Here is a 19,342-nt window from a genome sequence, read left to right as displayed (position 1 = left end):
ACTTGAAGCACCAGCAGGTAATGGAAAAGACCTGGAGTACGTCCTCTCCAACCGACGTCTTTCTCCCTTCCGTTCAGCCAAACGGTGATCGATTCGAAGAACCTGTTCCTGAAGTACCTGTAAAGTATCCGGTTCTGGTATATGAAGTAGTTCATCCTTGTACTCCTCTCTCAGGCCTCGCTGAAAAAGCGTCTTTTGTGTAACTTCTGGCCATTGAGAATCCGCCGCCAATTGACGGAACCGACCGATGTATGTGATCAGATCACTTGAACCCTGCTTTAGATCCATCAATTGATTTTGTGCAGTGGTGGCCAAGTTAGGTGACTGGAACACTTCCAGGAACGCTTTCTCAAAGGCGGCAAAATCACTCGGAATTAGACTGTTTGAGGATTCCCTAGAATATACCCAATCTTCGCCTTCTTGTCGGTGAAACTGGAAGCCCGGAACAAAAAATGAATCCTGCAATGATTACAAAATTTGGCCACTCTTCTAGAATCCCCATCAAACTTCATGGGTGTCGTCTGTACCATGGCAGAATCAACCTGAGTTGTGGTGCTAGTCCTATGCACCACCATCTGACGTAGTGTCTCATTTTCTAGTCGAAGCGCTGTCATTTCAGCCTTAAAGATCTGATTTTGTCTCTAAGATCAGAGGATTCCTCCATCTCTGGGTCCGAATCGGAGGTTAGGCGTCTCAATCTGTCAAGATGTGCGTCCCGAGGACGCTGCGTACCTGTGTTTCCTGAAGGCTTGCGTGCCGGGGTCGCCAGGACGTTGATTGTAGAACGAAAGACGACAGGGTAACGCCAAGAACCGGCACAGGTCCCGTCCTGATTTGCAGGATTGAAAATGGGTCCGATTCCTGACGCCACGGATGGACACTTCCCTGGATTTACGTGGCGCCAGAACAGTGCGAGCACTGAACAGGGAAGGTCGGTAGATGTTAACAGCAAGCTTGAGTACGTTGCTTGATCCTGCAGAGACCCTCTCGAAGATGGTGGAAGAAGGCAGCCGAGACTGTAGTATGGCAGCAACTGCAGGCAGCAGAAAAGGCAGAGTAAAGGCACCGTAGAGGCACTGGTACCCAAGCCCAAAGCAGAGGAGTATTCAGGCAAGGGAAGGTGGGCAGGCAGGAGAGGGGTAAGGCGGCAAGAAGGGAAAAGGAAGGGACAAGGGACTCCAGACCAGGACCAGACTAAGCACAACCCAGGGAGGCCAGACCCCCAACCAAGGAACCAGACCAACAGGACAGGGGAAGGCAGGGCAAACAGGAAGGGAACAAGGAAGGCAAGCGGAGTAACCGAGTATGGACAAGGTAATCCAGTAGCGAGCGGGAGGTCAGGACCAAGCCGCGTTGAGATGCGGCGAGTACAAGACCAGGAAGCTCTTTTATAGAGACTTGGCATGGAAGCGAGGCTTGACCCGCAATCTGAGTCGGCGCATGCGCGGAATCAAGGTATTCATGGAAACGAGGCTTGAACCACAAGCCCGTTCCCTGCCGCTTCCGCGTATGAACGCATGCACCCCGACTCGCCCGGTGCGGGCACGCGCTCCAAATGAGCGATGACCTCGGAGAATACACCTTCGGCCAAGACGATACCGCGGGTACAGCCGCCAGGCATCTCCCCGCCCACGAGGATACAGACGTTCCCGTTCCCGGGTGAGTGTCCTAACACCGAGAAGAATGAAGGGCTCAGTGGTTAGTAGAAGAGTACGCAATGTATCTACTTGAGAATGAAGGACTCATTGGTTAGTAGAAGAGTACTCAATATCTAATTGAGAAGGATGAAGGGCTCCGTAATTAGTATAATAATACTCAATATATCCACTTGAGAAAGATGAAGGGCTCAGTAGTTAGTAGCCAGGTTTTCAATGTATCTACTTGAGAAGAATTAAGGGCTCAGCAGTAAGAAGCATACTCATTGTATCTTCTTGAGACTGATGAAGGACTCAGTGGTTAGTAGAAGAGTACTCAATGTATCTACCTGAGAAGGATGATGGGCTCGGCAGTAAGAAGCATACTCATTGTATCTTCTTGAGACGGATGAAGGACTTAGTGGGTAGTAGAAGAGAACTCAATGTATCTATTTGAGAAGAATGATGGGCTCAGCAGTAAGAAACATACTCATTGTATCTTCTTGAGACGGATGAAGGACTTAGTGGGTAGTAGAAGAGTACTCAATGTATCTACTTGAGAAGGATTATGGGGTCAGCAGTAAGAAGCATACTCATTGTATCTTCTTTTGATATTGATATTGATATTTTATTTCTATTGCGCTCATACACAAGTGTTTCAGAGCGCAACAAGGCAAGGGAAGGGGAGCAGGGGAGAACAAAAACAACGCTCGTACTAGGCACAGTGACATTGAGAATGCACAAGTGCATGGGAGAGGGGGAGAAGTGCATGGAAGGGTAGAGAAAAGGAGAATGTGGAGCAAGGGGAAAACAGATAAATAATAATAAATTAATAAATAATAAAGGCAAAAAACAATGGTAGTGCAGCCAGCAAGTCGCAAGTGCTGGGTTTAAGGCAGCAGGCTGGGTAGGTCTGATAAGTGCAGGATGAAAAAAAGGGAGGGGGGCTCTATGGGTAGCAGGGCCCGGAGGACAGAGGGTGGCTGGTGGACACGCAACCCCAACAGGAGAAGGAAGTTGACAGTTTGCAACGCCACCCACCTACGATGGCCACTCCGGAGCAAGTACAAGAGTTAGTTGCCGCAGTACAAAGCCTCTCATTAGAGATGCAAAACATGAAGGTGGAGAATAATCTACTAAAGCAGATGGTAGTGGCACGAGAACCCCAGTCCACTGACTTGCCACCGATGGCCTTATCCTCGGGCAAATATGACGGTTCCCCTAAGAAACTAAAATAATTTCTTGATGCATGCAGGGTCTATTTTGCTTTTAGAACCCGCACTTATGCTTCAGACCATGCAAAGAAAGGATTCCTGATATCCAACATGATAGGCAATGCCCTAGCTTGGGCCACACCGCTAGTTACTGGTATTGACCCAGTACTGCAGGATTTCAGGGCGTTTGTGGAACTGTTAAAGCGTACTGTTGAGAGCCCAGAACTCTCTTTGGCAGCCGGGGAAGAATTGTTAGACGCACGCCAAGGTCAGGCTGATGTAAGGTCTTACATTTCATTGTTTAAAAGACTGGCTATGGAAACTGGTTGGTCTGACCAATCCCAGTATATTCTCTTCCGCCGTGCCCTTAAGGAAGAACTGAAAGATGAGATGGCACATTTTCCACGTCCTGCCACGCTACCTGAACTGATGACTGCTGTTCTACAAATGGAAGCCAGAATGCAAGAAAGACGTAATGAGAGATGGAAATTACGATCTTCATACACCGGACCTCCCTCTCCTGTCCCACCTTCCACCAAACGCACGGATGAACCCATGCAGATAGGTTCAACCCGAAGATCACTAACTCCTGAAGAAAGAAAAAGAAGGAGAGAACAAGGTTTATGCACCTATTGTGGTTCCGACAGACACACAGTAAGAAATTGCTAGGCTTGGGAAGCGGTATTATGATCGCTTCTCTAAGCGACTCCGGCAACCGTCCCACCTCAAACGCTTCATTAAGCATTTCCAGCATTGGGGGGAACACTTGCTCTCTATATACTTTATAAAATTCACTAGGGAACCCATCTGCTCCTGGGGCCTTACTGGTGGGCAGCTGCCTCACTACTTCTTCTAACTCCTCTAAAGTAATTGGTACATCAAGCTCCTCTCTCTCCTCTCCACTTATCTTGGGCAGTCCTATATCTTCTAGTGTTTCGGTTATTTCCTCATGGCTGCTTCCCTCCTTGTCCCCGTATAGCATCCTGTAATAATCCGCAAACTCCTTGATGACTCCTTCTTGGGTTTCCGCTACCCCGCCGTCTTCTCTAGTTATCATTCTAATCGGGGGCCTAAGGGTTTCACTATTGTACAACCACGCTAAGAGCCGTCCCGTTTTATCCCCACCCGCATGCTGTCTCTCTATATACTTTTTATAATTAAGGTAGCAGAGCCTTTCCCAGTATTCCACACACTGTTGCTTACATACTAGCTCCATGTCCACGCTTCCACTTTTTAGTGCTTTTTCTAGTTCTTCCTCTGCCCTTTGTAGGCCAGCCAAGACCCCGCCCTGTAGGCCCTTTGACTTAGCTATGGCAACCCCCCGCATCACTACCTTAAAGGCTTCCCACAATGTGCCCGGCGAGTCAATGCTACCAGTATTCACCTCAAAATAATTAGTAATCTCATCTCGTATATCTTCTCTAAAGACTGGATCTTTGAGCGCCTCTGCTCGGAGTCGCCATGTCGGAATCCGCACCCTCGGGGGGCAATATTGCCACCCGAGGACCAGGGGCGAGGGATCCGAGAGGACCCTCGCCTTATATTCTTTGAACAATCTCTGACATTACATCTGGCGTGGCAAAGAAATAATCAAGTCTTGTAGGCAGCTGGTGCAGGGCTGAATAGTGCGAATATTGCTTCCCCAAAGGACATTTAGTTCTCCAAACATCTGCCAAGCCAAAATCGTCTAGCAGCATCTGCAATGCTTTAGCCGCTGGGGTAGGCTTATCAATCCTGCCATCAGATCTTTCTACCTTGGGGTTCATTACACAATTGAAATCTCCACCCCAGATCACTGCACTACCCACACACATACTAAGATTGGTGCACAGAGTTCTGAAGTATGCCGCCGTGTTTTGATTGGGGGCATACGTATTTACAATGCATACTGCTTTATTCTCCACCAATCCCTTCAATATGACCATCCTCCCATCCACCTCCACCACTTCTTGCAATAGCTGGAACGGGACGTGCAGCGCCACCCAGACAAGCACTCCTCTAGCATAAGCAGAGTATGGCAAGCCAACTACAACGCCTCTCCATTTCTTCCCTACCAACTCCATCTTCTCCCGCATCAGATGCGTCTCTTGCAACAATGCAATATCTATCTTTTGCCTTCTCAAATACAGCATGACCTTATTCCTTTTCAAATAGCTGTTAAGTCCCCTGACATTCCACGTAATTATCTTAAGGTCTCCCATGGCTCGTTAGTACTCCCTTCCCTTACCTCCAGCCGATCCCTCCTGCCCGCGCAATACAGATACATCCATCTAGCTCTTCTATGTAGGCTCACATTGAGACGAAAACTCCCCATAATTATATGCACACCAAACTCCCCGCCTCCCTCCCCTCCCTCCTCCCAACCCTTCCCAAACAACACCCTCCCCTCCTCAACTTCAAACCACTGCATTCCCTCCTCCCTCTCCCCCCTCCTCTTCCCCCCCTTTAACTGTTGCCCAGCTCCATCCCTGGATCTCAGGCACCGCCGCATCTAGCTCTTTCTGGCTCTCGCTTGTACTCGAAGCTCCGCAGGGTGAGGTTGCCCTAGCAGTTAACCTACCGCAACTATAAACAATGTTCGGGGGGTAGGGTGCTCTCGCCCTGCCGCTCCTGTTTTGCATCAGTTCAACTACACATTGCTGTACATTTTACGTAAGTGTACGCACTACTATATTCCAGTTCCTTAAGTATGTCACAGTTCAATGTGTCCGAGCCAAATATCAACCTTACTTAGTTGCTCCCCTTAGCCTTAATCTCAATCATAGGCGCTGCCAGGGTGTTCACTCTGCGCCATATCAATATACATACAGTATCCCAGTCACTTATCGTGTTCCTCTTGAGGCCGCTCCGTATCCCGTTCCGGGCAGCCCTGCAGGTCCAGCCATGTCGTTGCTTCCTCTGGAGTCTCAAAAAAGTATGTTTTACTCTTGTGCAGCACCTTCAATTTCGCAGGGTACAGAAGCATGTATTTTATACCAGCCACGCGCAGCCTCCTTTTGATCACCATATAGCTGTACCATTGTCTCTGGACCAGCATTGTGTAGTCAGGGTACACCGTAATGGTGCTTGAAGCCCTTACAATCGTTCCCCCTTTCCGGAAGTATTCCAACATCTTCTCACAATCTTTATAGTTGAGTATTTTCGCGATTATTGCCCGGGGAGGAGCCCCAGGTTTCGGCTTCCTCATAAGGGCTCTGTGCACCCGCTCCACTGCAAATCCTTGCAAGAGTTTTTCAGCTCCTATTTCTTGTAGAAGTAGGTTCTCAACGTAGTCTTTCGGGTCCTGTCCTTCCTCTCCTTCCGACAAGCCAACCACACAGTCATTCCTTCTTGCCCTCCCTTCCGCTTCCTCCGCCCGGTTCTCTAGGTTAGCTACTTGTTGTCCTTAGCGTTGTTGGAGCTGTTGTCCGTATTGATTTGCACTGCGCTCTCCAGGCTGCTCGTTCTCTCTGCCAACGCCCTAACATCTTGCCTTAGCAGGGTAACATCTATGCCTAATGCATCTATTTAAGCCTCCAATGACGTGCGCAGGTCCGACATCGCTGTTCCCCATGAGTCTCTCAGATCCGTGATAGCCGCTAATATTTGGTGATTGTCTGTGCCCACGGTGCTTTCTACTGGTGCTGTCAAGCCTTTAGGCGCCGCAACCACAGGAGACTGTTGTTTTGTAGCAAATGCCTCCATTGTGGGTTGCTTGTTCTTGCTTACAGCCCCTCGCCCCGTCATCTTGCGGCCTCAGTTATGCGCCTGTGGTTACTTGTTCTCAGGTGTGTTCATCCTGCTGCTCAGAGTTGATATGTCACCAGTGCATCTCCCCGGGTCGGGGAAGGTATCCCAGAGTAGACCTGTGTTTGCTGGGCGAATCCTAGAGTGGATTGTGTCCTCCCACGTTTGGGGTTGTCTTATTGTGTCTTAGGGGCTGCGCTTTCCCTTTTTATCATCACCTGTCTACCAGGCTCTTTGCATGCTGCACATCACTGTTTACGTCCACAGCAGTCCCTCTTCCATCTACATCCGCTAGGATTCACTTTGCATATCGTGCCTTTCTGTGGTAGCATCCACTCTTTACCCCTTTGGCTCCACTGGGGTCATCTGCTCATCCTCAGCCCCTTAGAATATCCACTGCTCCCACTGCTATGTTCCATCTTGTCCCTCAATGCAATGAGGGTCTTCTTTGTAGCCAGTCTAGTTGTCTTTTGTTGTATCCTCCGGTAGCCTTTGCTACCAGGGGCTCATTTCCGACCTCACCAGCCGCTATCGTACTCCATAAGCAGCCTTCGTTTACCTCTGCTGCCCATGCTGCTTAAAGTCCACGTTATGTGTGTCGAATTGGCTCACACGCTTCACTGCCTCCCGTGTAGCCATCCCGAACTGCCGCATCCATTCCAGGCATCAGCTGTGTACCCTGTGTCGGGCGCTCGCAACAATGTTTCATATGATCCTGATGCACAGCTTTTATTTACAGAAATGCTCAGATGGCCGCTCTGACTGCGCTCGACAGCATCAGGTCCGCGCAGCCCGCTCCAGCGATAGATCTCGCGGGGGAGCCCCGCCCGCACAACAATGTACCTTTGGTACACCGCTCCTTACCTTCCCTCCGTCAGCTGTTTCATACAAACTACCATCAAGCAGACAGGCTCCCCGCCCCGGTGCGAGCTTTCCGTTTTGTTATGCGTTATCAGGCTTCGTGACCCTGACTGCCAAGGATCCCGATTCCTTTGTAATCCGCCATTTTGTGGGACTGCAGGCCCACCGAGCCGCGCATAAAGACACAGATATCTCGGACACGCTCACTCCGATTAATCTGCAAATTGCTACGGCCATGGGGCACACCTTCCGATGCCTTAACTTGCTATTTCTGGAACTCTTGGTCCACTTTCAGTGCAGTAACACGGATCAACGTCGGATCACCAGGAGCTGCTGTCCAGGAGCACGTCCTACTCCATGGCTAGTTAGCCACGCCCCCGTGTTCCAACTTCTCTTCCGGCAGTGGATGAAGTGTTGGCTCGTCTCAAAGACACCCAGGAAAAAGCTAAACTAAATTTGGCAGAGAGTCTCAGAACATACAAGAGACAAGCTGATAGGCAGCGACAGGAAGTCCCTGAATGGAGAGTGGGTTCTAAAGTATGGCTTTCTACCAAATATCTACCACGATGGTCTCATCCATCCAAGCTTTCACCACGCTTCATTGGGCCCTATCCCATCACTGCTAAGATCAATCCTGTGGCTTTCCGCCTTACGTTGCCTAATACCCTAAAACGCATTCACCCAGTTTTTCATGCTTCTCTACTAAGAAGTGCCGACCAATCTTGCATTTCTAGATCTCTCCTGGTCCCATCTTCTCCTGACGTACCAGAGTACGAGGTGTCACAATTGAGGGATTCCAGATATCATAAAGGTCACCTAGAATACCTGGTACATTGGAAAGGCTTCTCTTCTGCAGAGGACTCCTGGGAACCCCTTTCGCATATACATGCCCCTATCCTTCTTAGGAAATTTCACAGGGCTCACCCAGGCAAACCCGGGGGTTTCGAGAGGGCATACTGTCATGCGACACATTGGATACTGGCATCTGTGGCCCCGTTTGAGTCTCCACCGTAATTCGTGATTTTCACCACCCTTTCATCTACGTGCACGTAGCGATCTAGTTCTTTTTCACATGATGCACGTAGAACCATTTAGGCACACCCCTTTTTGACATCTGCGCGTTGCAACCTTTTGGTTAGCTGTGTTTTGCTTTCGCTGCCGTTGTTGCGCTACGCAGTGTTATTTCCCAGACTCTTCCGGCCTCTTTATCTTGCCTTATTATTCACTTTCTCTCCTCCTCTGCTCTCCCTGTTATTGTGCTGCCTTCCTGTGTGCGCTTTCGCGCACAGGTCTACGGTACCCTGCGGTGCCTCTGCCTCTCTCTCTTTCCCTGCTTTCTTTTCTCTCCTCCTCAGTGCATCCGCCTATCGTTTTTGGTTCTTCCAGCGGGAGTGCCTTCCGCACTCTGCTCCACTATCCCTGGTGGTACCGGTTGGGATCTGGCCATTCGAGGTCCCATTGCCAGACGTTTCTTACTCTGTCGCTTGTATCCAGTTCTACTGTACACCGCTTCAGAGGGTTTTTTTGCCACATTTGGCTTTTTCCCCGTATTGGTCCCTTCTGGGAAGGGGGCCCAGGGAAGTGCTCCCAAGTAGCCTTCACTGTGGCTTCCTCCTGTATGAGACCCACGCTACACAACAAGAAAGAAAAGGACTACAGATCCCACAGATCCTTGAACCCAGTGGAAGAAGACACGGATTACTCAGGTGAGGAGGTGGAGGAGGGAAACTGGGACACTCAACCCCAACAGGAGAAGGAAGTTGACAGATAGTTGGCAGGACAAGAAGGATCAGCTGTGGGTTTCTTGAGAAGAGAATGCACAAGGGAGTGCTTAAGAGAGGCGAGGAGGATCCTGAGGCAATGGAGTGGTTGCAAAAATCAGCAAGGGCCGGATGGAGGGTATCAATGTGGTCCTTGATAGTTTTAGAGGAACAAGGATGTACCTGTTTCGACGAGGCTTTCAAAGATCGGACTTGTCTAGCGACCTCATTAGGGGAGAAAAGAGGAAAGGAGGAGGAGGGTGGTGGGATGGCTGGAGGAGGGTCAGCGAGTAAAGACAGAGAGGGGAGAGGAGAGGGAGTGGAGGAGAGTGTGGACAAGATGTCCTGGGTTTTTGAGATAAAGTGAGAGGCAAGGGCATTGCAAAGAGCCTGAGAGGCAAGAGGAGGGGTAGAGACTGCAGCAGCTCTTTGCAGATTTTAAAGAGTTCAGCTGAGTTGTTAGATGCCACAGAGACACAGGCTTGAATGTGGGCTCTCTTCTTGGTACGTACAGAGAGTCAGTATTGCCTTTGGAGTAGGCGACAGATCAGTTTGTCAGAGGATGAACAGGAGTCCCTCCATTCCCTCTCGGCTGCCCTGCACTTCCGTTTAAGTGTAGCTAGGTCGGAGACATACCAGGAGTTGCACTTGGCTTTGTACTTCAGGCGGATCCTCATGACAGGGTGAGAGCATCAAGAGTATCAGAATTAGAAGAGTAGAGAAGAGACAGGGCTGTGTCAGGGTGTGAGTCAGCCAGAGGATGAGGGGGAGAGGGGGTGGGCGAGAAGGTGGCAGCGAAAGCCTCAACTGACACACATTTCATAGGCCGGATGTCCAGGAAGGGAGGTGGCAGTTTTGGGGTAGGCTTGGTTTGGGGGAAGATAGAAAGAGATGAGAAGAGAGAAGGCAGAGGTCACTCCAAGAAAGGGGAGTGGACAGTGAGATAGAGAAGGGGAGGCCAGAGGAGATCAAGACATCAAGTGTGTGTCCTGAAGAGTACGTTGGGCCAGAGGGGAGGATAGAGAGGGAGAGGTTGTGAAAGAGCAAAGCTGAGGGACAGGGAGAATCAAGGTGGATGTTGAGGTCACCAAGTAGGAGGAGTTGAGTGGTTGAGCCCAGGAGAGAGGAGGAGAGGTCAGCCCACTCGGAGAGAAAAGGGGTGATTTGACCAGGGTGGCCGGTACAGAGTAGCAATAGTGAGAGAGTAGCTAGGAGAGATTGAGAGCCTGCATACCATATCTCAATAAGACTGAGGACATCAAGGTCCAGTTCTTCAAGGAGGTGGCAGCCAAGGAGTGGGAGGAGGAGGAGATTGGCCTGAGGACCTTGGACCATGACAGTGCCATTTAGTTAGACATTAAGGATGACTCTGGAGGAGTCGAAGGAATCCATGAGGACTTCCCAGCAAGTGCCACCATTATGGGGAGAGGAGGAGACAGGACAGAGCACAAAGATCATATGAGGAGTCCATAGATCTGGCGAGGGGACAACAAAGAGGATGTCGGTGAGGGTCTGTCTGGAAGAGACGCTGGAATAGGTATCGGCGATAGGGAGACGTGGGTTGGAGGCCAAGATATCCTTTTTAAATTTCTTCTTTCCAGACTTAGTGAGAAGGGAAGGATAGTTGATAGAGAAGCAGTTTGAGTAGATGGGAGTACATGGCAAGGAGAGCTGAGGGTACCAGCAGAGAAGGAAGTATAAGGGAAATCAGAAAGCAGGGACTAACTCATGCAGAATGTGGCTAAAAAGTCATGGTAGTCCAATAGTGGCTGCCTCAGCGAGGGTTTGGCTGTGGCTGAAGACTCATCTAGCGGCCTGTAAGCGGACAGGGAAGCTGACAGGGGCCTTAGTTGCTGGTGCCGGCTTCCGCCTCCCGGGGTCAGTGATAGGCCAATATGGAAGTCTGTGCCCAATCACAAAGGGCCAGGCTGAGGGCACAAGGAAGAGCCACTAGTGTGGTAAAGAGAGGCGGCCATCTTCAAAGGGGGCAAAAGTCAGGGCAAAAGCACAACACAAAGCACCCAAAGCACTGCTCACACAAGGTCATTTTTTCAATCAGGGTGAAGATGAAAGGGAAACAGAGCTGCGAGCGGCAAGGGCCTGGCAATGCTTTTACAAAAGAATGAAAGTGAATTAGGTCGTGTCGTGCCCCTGATCCGAGGAAAAACAGCCCAATTGCAGATTTATTCTGACAATGACGGCAGGGAGGAGTAATGCCGTCTGAAAGCCTTGCAGACCTACCTTGCTGATGGAGCTGGTGGGCAGCTCAGGGCTCAGCTGTGTCATAGAGGAAATGAGGAAGACGGATTCTTGAGAGGATGAAGGGCTCAGTGGTTATTAAAATAGTAATCAATTTATCTACTTGAGAGGGTTGAACACAGAATGTTGGCAAGTATGGGCTAACATAACACGAAATGTAGAAGGCAGATATTTTATGCTAAGCAGCAAACAAAGTACAGAACACGGTCTAATTAAATTCTAGGCTAGTCACATCTTTTCAGATAATATGGAATGGGACAACACATGTTTGCGCCTCCCTGTATTCCCTAAATAGCAACTGGTGCTTTGCGCAGTTGCTAATTTTTTAACACAGTCGCAAATACAGCAGCCCTTTCATGGGCCTGCAGTCCGCAGCTTTCAGGCCAGGGTCGCGGTCCACAGGCTACAGGCGGCAGCCATTTCATGGGCCTGCAATCCGCAGCTTGCAGGCCAGGGCCGCAGTCCACAGGCTACAGGTGGCAGCCATTTCATGGGCCTGCAGTCCGCAGCTTGCAGGCCAGGGCCCGCAGTCCACAGGCTACAGGCGGCAGCCATTTCATGAGCCTGCAGTCCGCAGCTTGCAGGCCAGGGCCGCAGTCCACAGGCTACAGGCGGCAGCCATTTCATGGGCCTGCAATCCGCAGCTTGCAGGCCAGGGCCGCAGTCCACAGGCTACAGGTGGCAGCCATTTCATGGGCCTGCAGTCCGCAGCTTGCAGGCCAGGGCCCGCAGTCCACAGCCTGCAGGCGCAGCCATTTCATGGCTCTGTAGTCCACATCCGTTTCACAGGCCCGCAGCGCCCACAGCTGTGTAGCAGTGCTCACCTGTGGTCTGGGCCGCTTTGATGAGTCCTCTGTTGAAGAGGTTCTTCAGCCTCGCTTTCATGCTGAAGTTCTTGGTTCCGCCAGTCACCGATATCAGCAGGTTGGGGGGGCTGAGGTTCCACTTCCTGGTCATCATCTCATAGAGAACCTTTGAAGCAGTGCCATTGGACACACGCACATACTGCCAAGAAAGGACTAGTGTTAGCTCCAAGAGTCATGTGGGCCCAGCCTTCAAGTGTGCTCACTGCAGGCATGTCTGCTGCACTTTAATTACTACACATGTTTATTATTAACACACAAACAGTAGTTATCATCACCATTAAAAACCACAGTAGACAACCATTCACACAACCTATTGGCCTTCATATTCACTTTTTACGATCTGGCGCCTCTCCGATTTTCTCTGAATGAACTCTCTTGTGGCGCTCTAGAGGAAAGACATCATAAGACTGCAGTGTAAACCAGCACAACCACCTTGCACTTTCTACTATGCCTGCTTTTACCATTTGCCTGGCTAGTGTGGTGTATATCACAGCAGTAAACTTCAGTCCTGTGTCTCTTCAATGCACAGACTTTAGGTATAATTAACTGGTCATTTAAAAAAAGAAATATCTGTGTTCTTGAACATTATATTTTAGTCATAAGCGGAGTTCACTAAGGTTTACATCTCATTATCTCAGGGGATTTGGGGCAGAAAAAGCAAGTTCCTGCTGTGAGCTAGTAAATACGACAGTGCCTGTATGTGCTCAAATACGCCAATGTGTGTGTATGACACTTTTAAAGGTATCCTCTCTCTCGGTTTGAAATGGGAGGGCCCCCGTCCGAGTCTGCTGCGCGTATCTGTTGCTCTTTGCCAGATTCTGGGGGCCATATTTGTGAGGTTGCCCCCTTGTGGCACCCGCCAGCACAGCTGCTTAAAGAGAGTGGCGTTCTTGCTGGGAGCTAACATGACATTTCAACCTGGCTTGCCTAAGTCTTTACAGGCTAAAGGAATTTCCAACTATAAGGAGAGTTTCAAACAAATGAAAGTGTCACAGCCTTTCTTTTGGGTAGCTCTGCTGGGATGTGAAGACCCCACATGTCTAGAGCTGTCATGAACTACCTAAACCTGAGCCCCTATCTCTGAGGCTTTTTCAGAGAATATACATCCCTTTTTCAGTCTTGCTTAAACCAGATCCCCAACCTTTTAGAGTCATCATTGTCTACCCATCTTCTTCCTGCCCCCCTTCCTTACTTGGACAGGAGTGTCTATCACCTGTGGCAGCCATCCTCCGACCCACCACTCAGGGAACTCATGCTCGGCCCACCTCCTGTTTTCTTTTTGTCCTCTATGGAACATCTTTCAGGAGAGGAGGGGCTATCTAATGTTTACTATTAGTGTATTTATTTATTTATTTGCATATTTATAAAGAAGCGCACAAAGCCCATGGCCATCGAGGCGCTAGTTACAAAGGTGGGAAAAACAGTTATAGTAGGAGTAAGTTAATGGGGAAAGGAAGGCGAGAAAATGTCAGTTGAAGAGGTAGGTTTTGAGATGCTTTTTGACCGAGTTGTAGGAGGGTTTGTCTCGCGGGTGGGGTGGGTGTTCATTCCAGAGGGCGGGTGTGCGGACTAGGAACTTGGCCCCCTCATGATTTCTATTGGTTGAACCTCGGTGTGATGAGGCGATATTTGTAGGCCAATCTTACAAGTCTTGTCGAGGAGTGTTTCTTGATTTTTCCTGGAAAGTACTGGGGGGCGATGTTTTGAATTGTTTGCAATTCATGCATGTTTTTTTCTGAGGTACCGCATAATAATAATTTCGCATTTATATGGCGCTACGAACCCTCAGGTATCTGAGGGCTGCTTATTATTACCCACGGTGTGTGGTGCTCATTTATTGACCTCTGAAGGATGAAAGGCTGAGTTGGGTTCTGCCGGGATTCGAACCTGTGTTAGCAGGATCTGTACTGGTGTCAAAGAAAGTGCTCTACTCGCTGTGCCACTATAATAGTGGATTACAATAGCCAAGTTTAGACCCTAAAAGGGTGCAGGCAACTTCGAGCCAATTCTTGGCAGTAAGGAAGGGTTTGCTGGCATTACTGAGTTTGGTGGCGTAGCCTGCTGAAGAGGAAATGTGGTTGACCTGTTGGGTCATGGTGACGGAAGAGTCGAGATACACACCTAGAGTCTTAACGTAGGTGGTGACAGTGATATTGTGACGGTCGACGATGAATGGTTTGTACCCTGGTGAAGTTTTGCCAGGCTGGCAGGAGGTCCAATGTGGAGAAGTTCAGTTTTTCATCATTGAGGCAGAGTCTGTGCGTGGCCATCCATGATTGGATGGTTTCGTACATCGCTTTTATTCTGAGAGTTTCTTTGTAATGGTCACCAGTAAGGTGGATGAGAATTTGTATATCGTCGGCGTAATTAGTGTATGAAATGCAGAGAGAGTCGAGATGAGCGAAGAGAGGTTTTGTATACACATTGTAGAGTGTATGGGAGACACAGGAGCTTTGTGGTACTCCACATGATGTGGGCGTGGGATTGGCAAAAGCATCCCCGACGAAGACTCAGGATGATCTATCAGCCAGGAAAGAGCCAACTCACTTGGCGGCGTCCGGCGAGGAAAAGGCTGAGGAGATGAGGACATGACAGAGAATCTTGTGGTCCAGGAGGCCGAATGTTGCCGAAAGGTCGCGCAGTAAGAGAAGTGAAAGGGAGCCCTGGTCATTGGCGTCATCAAGCTGATTCTTCACGTCTAGGAGGGCAGTTCTGTGTTTTGGGCGTGAAGCCCGATTGTCAGCTCCCCAGAAACTGGTGGAGTTCGAGGAACGACTGGACCTGTAGGCAAGCGACTCTGTCCATGATTTTCAGGAGGAAGGGGACTGTTGTAATAGGTTAGGTTAGTAATTGGTAAGGATTGCAGGGTCAAGCAAGGGCTTTTTAAGTAGCAGGGAGATTCCGGATTCTTGCAGGTTGGAGGGGCCAGTGCAAGCGGTGAAGGATGATTTAATAGTGGTAGCGATAAGGGCAAGGGTTCTGCGCACTCCTTTACTGACAGGCATCTCCCAGGCAAAGGGAAGGCTTGAGGCCTTTGATGATGTTGGCAAGGGTGGAGCTGCTAGTGGGTTGGAAATGGAAGAGGGGGATGTCTGTATGGTCTTTGGGATGCAGAGCTGGAAGCGGGCCTGGTAATATGGTGTTTGTTTGGTTTTTATTTTTGCTTGTAGCTGTGAGATACTGCCTGTCAGGGTGTCTTGGATACTGTTGCACCAGGCGTTATCTTTTGTGGTGGAGGAAGGTGGGCAGATGGAGGTCTCCAGCTCCCTGAGGATGGAGAAGAGCTCACGTGAGCTGGAGGCTGCTTAGTGATTCTCTTGTTGTAGGCGGCTGCTTTGGATCTCAGGATGGCTTGTTTCTAATGGAGGGAGAATTTGGACGGGTGGGTTTTGTTGGTTCTGGTGAGGTCTTTGTGCCAAGGTTCTTCCGCAGTTCTTTCAGTGCATCTTGTGGTGCGAAGGTCAAGCATGAACCAGGAGTTGAGGTCTGAGGTCTTTTTAATTTTCTGGGCTTTGAGAGGGGCCAGCAGGTCTACGGTTTTGCATAGCAGGGCATTGTAATGTTGAAAAAGGGAGGCAATGTCCTGTGTTGGGGGGAAGAGTTGGTTGAGAAGTGGGATGATCCTATTGCTGGTCAAGTTGCATGTGCTGCGTGCCATGGTGGTGGCTGGGACATATTTGGTGGGCATGGCGATGGTGAAGGAGATAGTGTGATGGCCTGACCACAGGCATGGCAAGCTGGATAGCTTGTTCTTTGCTAGTCCCGAATGAGATCTCAGTTTAGGCTACCCCGCTGGATGAGGAGCATTAATGAGGACAAGTACTTTGCTCCTCTTTGCCCCCGCAGGGTTTATGCCTGGAAGAGGTACGGCGAAGCAGCAGTTCCATTGATCTCCTGCTAGGAGGTGCCCCCCTACATGAGCCTGACCAGTGAGACAAGGTCAGGCAAGGGGCACACGCTCACATTGAGGCCCCCCACCTGGTAAACTAGGGCTTTTTCTCCCCTCGCAGGATTCTCACACCTTGGGGGCCTCTCCACTGGGTACCTAATACGTTTTTACTGTGTTCACTGTGCTCTCCAAATTGTGGTGAACTAGGGCTTTTCTCCCCTCGTAGGATTCTCACACTTAGGTGGCCTCTCCACTGGGTACCTAATACACATCTACTGTGTTTACTTCTGTGTTTACTGCTGTTCTGAATTGTGTTAACTAGGGCTTGCAGCTCACTCCCTGTCCCCTGCTCTTGTCTGTCTCCCCCCTCCCTCCTATTCCATGGTGCTCTCTATCTCGCCTATCTTCTCTAACTGCTTCTCTATTGACTATCCTGCTCTCCTCACTAAATCTGGTAGGAAAATGTTTAAAAAGGACATCCTGGTCTCCAACCCCGGCCTCCCTATCCCAGACACCTACACCAGTGCCTCCTCCAAGGAAACTCTCACTGACATCCTCTTTTTCGTGCCTTCTCCTGACCTATGGTCCCTTCATATGGTCTCTCCTTTCTCCTCTTCTCCCATTAATGGTGGCACCCATTGGGATGTCCTCTTGGCCTCCTTCCACTCCTCTAAGGCCATCATTAATGTCTACGCTAATGGGACCGTCTTGGTCCAAGGCCCTCAGGCCAACCTCCACCTCTTTGATAGACGCTTCCCGCAACTCATCAACTTCCTCTCCTCTCCTGCTGTCCCCCCTCCTCTGTCCTCGGCTACCTTGCCTCCACCCTCCCTCCCTGCCCCCTCTTGTGCTCCTTCTTCACCTCCGCAGGGCGTACCTCTGATCTGTACCCCTCCCCGAAAATTCTTTCAAGGATGGGAACCTTCTCCACATTGCCACTCTTGACTCTCGCTCTGCCGTCAAACATTCCTCTGACATCTGTCGCCTTCTTGAGGAACTGGACCTTGACGTTGTTGGTCTCACTGAGACATGGTTCATGGCCAGCTCTGTCACCAGCTTTGACAAACTCCTAGCTGATGGTTACAAGATCCTCTCTGTGCCCAGGCCCAACCGTGCTGGGGGGGTGTGGCCCTTATCTTCCCCGAGTGGATTCCTGCCACTGTCACTCCAACTCAGACTTACTCCTCTTTTGAATGCCTTGTCTGCCGACTCTCTCTCTCTCCTAGCCATTCCCTTACCATGGCTACTATCTATCGGCCAGCTGGTCAATTTTCCTCCTTCCTCTCCGAGTGTGCAGACCTCTCCTCCTCACTCCTGTCCTCAACCACTCAACTCCTCTTTCTTGGAGACTTCAACATCCACCTGGATGCCTCCTGTCCCCCCTCTGGACTCTTTCGCGACCTCTGCGACTCCCTCTCTCTCTCTATTCTCCCGTCTGGGCCGACTCATTCTGCAGGGCACACTCTTGATGCCCTGATCTCTTCTGACCTTCCCCTCTCTGTCCCTCTCTCCACTCCTCTCTCCTGGAGTGATCACTTTCTCCTATCCTCCCACCTCACCTTCCCTACCCTACAGGCAAATCCACTTCCATCATTGCCACCCACCTTCTCGGTCATCCGACCCATGAAGCGCATGTCAGTTGAGGCTTTTGCCGCCACCTTCTCACCCCCCGCCCTTCGGCTGACTCCCACCCTGACACAGCCCTCTCCACGCTCCACTCTGCTATATGTGATACTCTCGATATCCTTGCCCCTGTCATGAGAATCCGCCTGAAGCCCAAAGCCAAATGTAACTCCTGGTATGACTCGGATCTCGTCACCCTTAAACACAAGTGCAGGGTGGCAGAGAGGAAATGGCGTGCTTCATGTTCATCCTCTGACAAACTGGCCTGCCGCCTGCTCCAAAGGCAATACCGGCTCTCCGTTCTCACCAAGAAGAGACCCCTTATCCAAGCCTGCATCTCTGCGGCATCTAACAATTCGGCCGAACTCTTTAAAATCTGCAAGGAGCTGGCCAACCCTGCTGCAGTCTCTACCTCTCCTGACCCCTCCAAGGCCCTCTGCACGGCACTGGCCTCTCACTTCATTTCAAAAACTCAGGACATCCTGTCCTCACTCTCCTCCTATCACCTCCCCCCTCTATTCCCTGCTCTTCCTCTGGCCCTCTGCAGCCACCCCTCCTCCCTCCTTCTCTGCCTTTCCCCTTTTTTCTGCTGACGAGATTTTGAGACAAGTCCGATCTATGAAAGTCTTGTCAAAACAGGTCCACCCTTGTTCCTCCAAAACTATCAAGGACCACATCGACTCCCTGGCTCCTGCCCTGGCCGATTTCTGCAATCACTCCTTCACCTCTGGAGTCTTCAAGCACTCCCTTGTGCACCCCCTTCTTAAGAAACCCTCTTCCGACCCCTCCTGCCCGGCTAACTATCGCCCAATCTCTATCACTCCCTTCCTGGGCAAGCTCCTGGAGAAACTGGCCATCTCCCAGCTTAATCTCCATGCTGAATCTGTTGGTAGTCTTCATGACCTTCAGTCGGGCTTCAGAGCTGCCAGAAGCACGGAAACTGCTCTCCTGAACCTCCGCGAGGACCTGCTCTCGAACCTTGACTCTAACACTCCATGTGTTCTCATTTTGCTTGATCTCTCTTCTGCTTTTGATACTGTCAACCATACAATCCTGCTCAACCGCCTGCGTGATAACCTGGGTATCACCGATCAGGCTCTGGCGTGGCTGACCTCATTCCTCTCTGATCGACCCTCCCAGGGCCAACTGGGGTCCTTCCTCTCTGACATCTTTTTCTCTACCTGTGGTGTCCCCCAGGGATCTAACCTCTCTCCCTGGCTGTTCAACCAGTATCTGGCACTTCTTGCCCACCGCATTGCCGCTCTCTGCCCCAACTTTCAGTGCTATGCGGATGATACCCAGCTCATTTTCAGGCTACCCTCGGCCTCCTCTTCTTCTTCTCCTTCCCTCATCTCTGACTGTCTTTCTGCTATTCAGGAATGGTGTGCTGCAAATGACCTCTGCCTTAATGCCAGTAAGATTGAGATTCTACCCATCGGCACACCCACTCCCTCCTTCCATGCAGCTCTCTGGCCGGCCTCTCTTGGCCCTCTTCCTGCTCCCACCTGCA

The 19,342-nt window shown here is 50.4% G+C and overlaps 1 protein-coding gene across 1 annotated transcript in view; it reads right to left on the bottom strand.

Moving 5' to 3' along the window:
* LOC138528198 (transient receptor potential cation channel subfamily M member 2-like) overlaps positions 1-19,342 on the bottom strand; it is a 602,757-nt gene that overhangs the window by 527,388 nt on the left and 56,027 nt on the right. The window contains exon 4 of the mRNA XM_069639650.1: positions 12,279-12,459. Within this exon, the coding sequence (XP_069495751.1) occupies positions 12,279-12,459 (181 nt within the window). The remainder of the gene's footprint in view (positions 1-12,278; positions 12,460-19,342) is intronic.

This window comes from Ambystoma mexicanum, chromosome 7q (genome assembly GCF_040938575.1).
Source record: "Ambystoma mexicanum isolate Mex_15411 chromosome 7q, UKY_AmexF1_1, whole genome shotgun sequence".
In the NCBI taxonomy this organism is placed as follows: domain Eukaryota; kingdom Metazoa; phylum Chordata; class Amphibia; order Caudata; family Ambystomatidae; genus Ambystoma; species Ambystoma mexicanum.
This window is presented reverse-complemented; position numbering and strand designations above follow the sequence as displayed.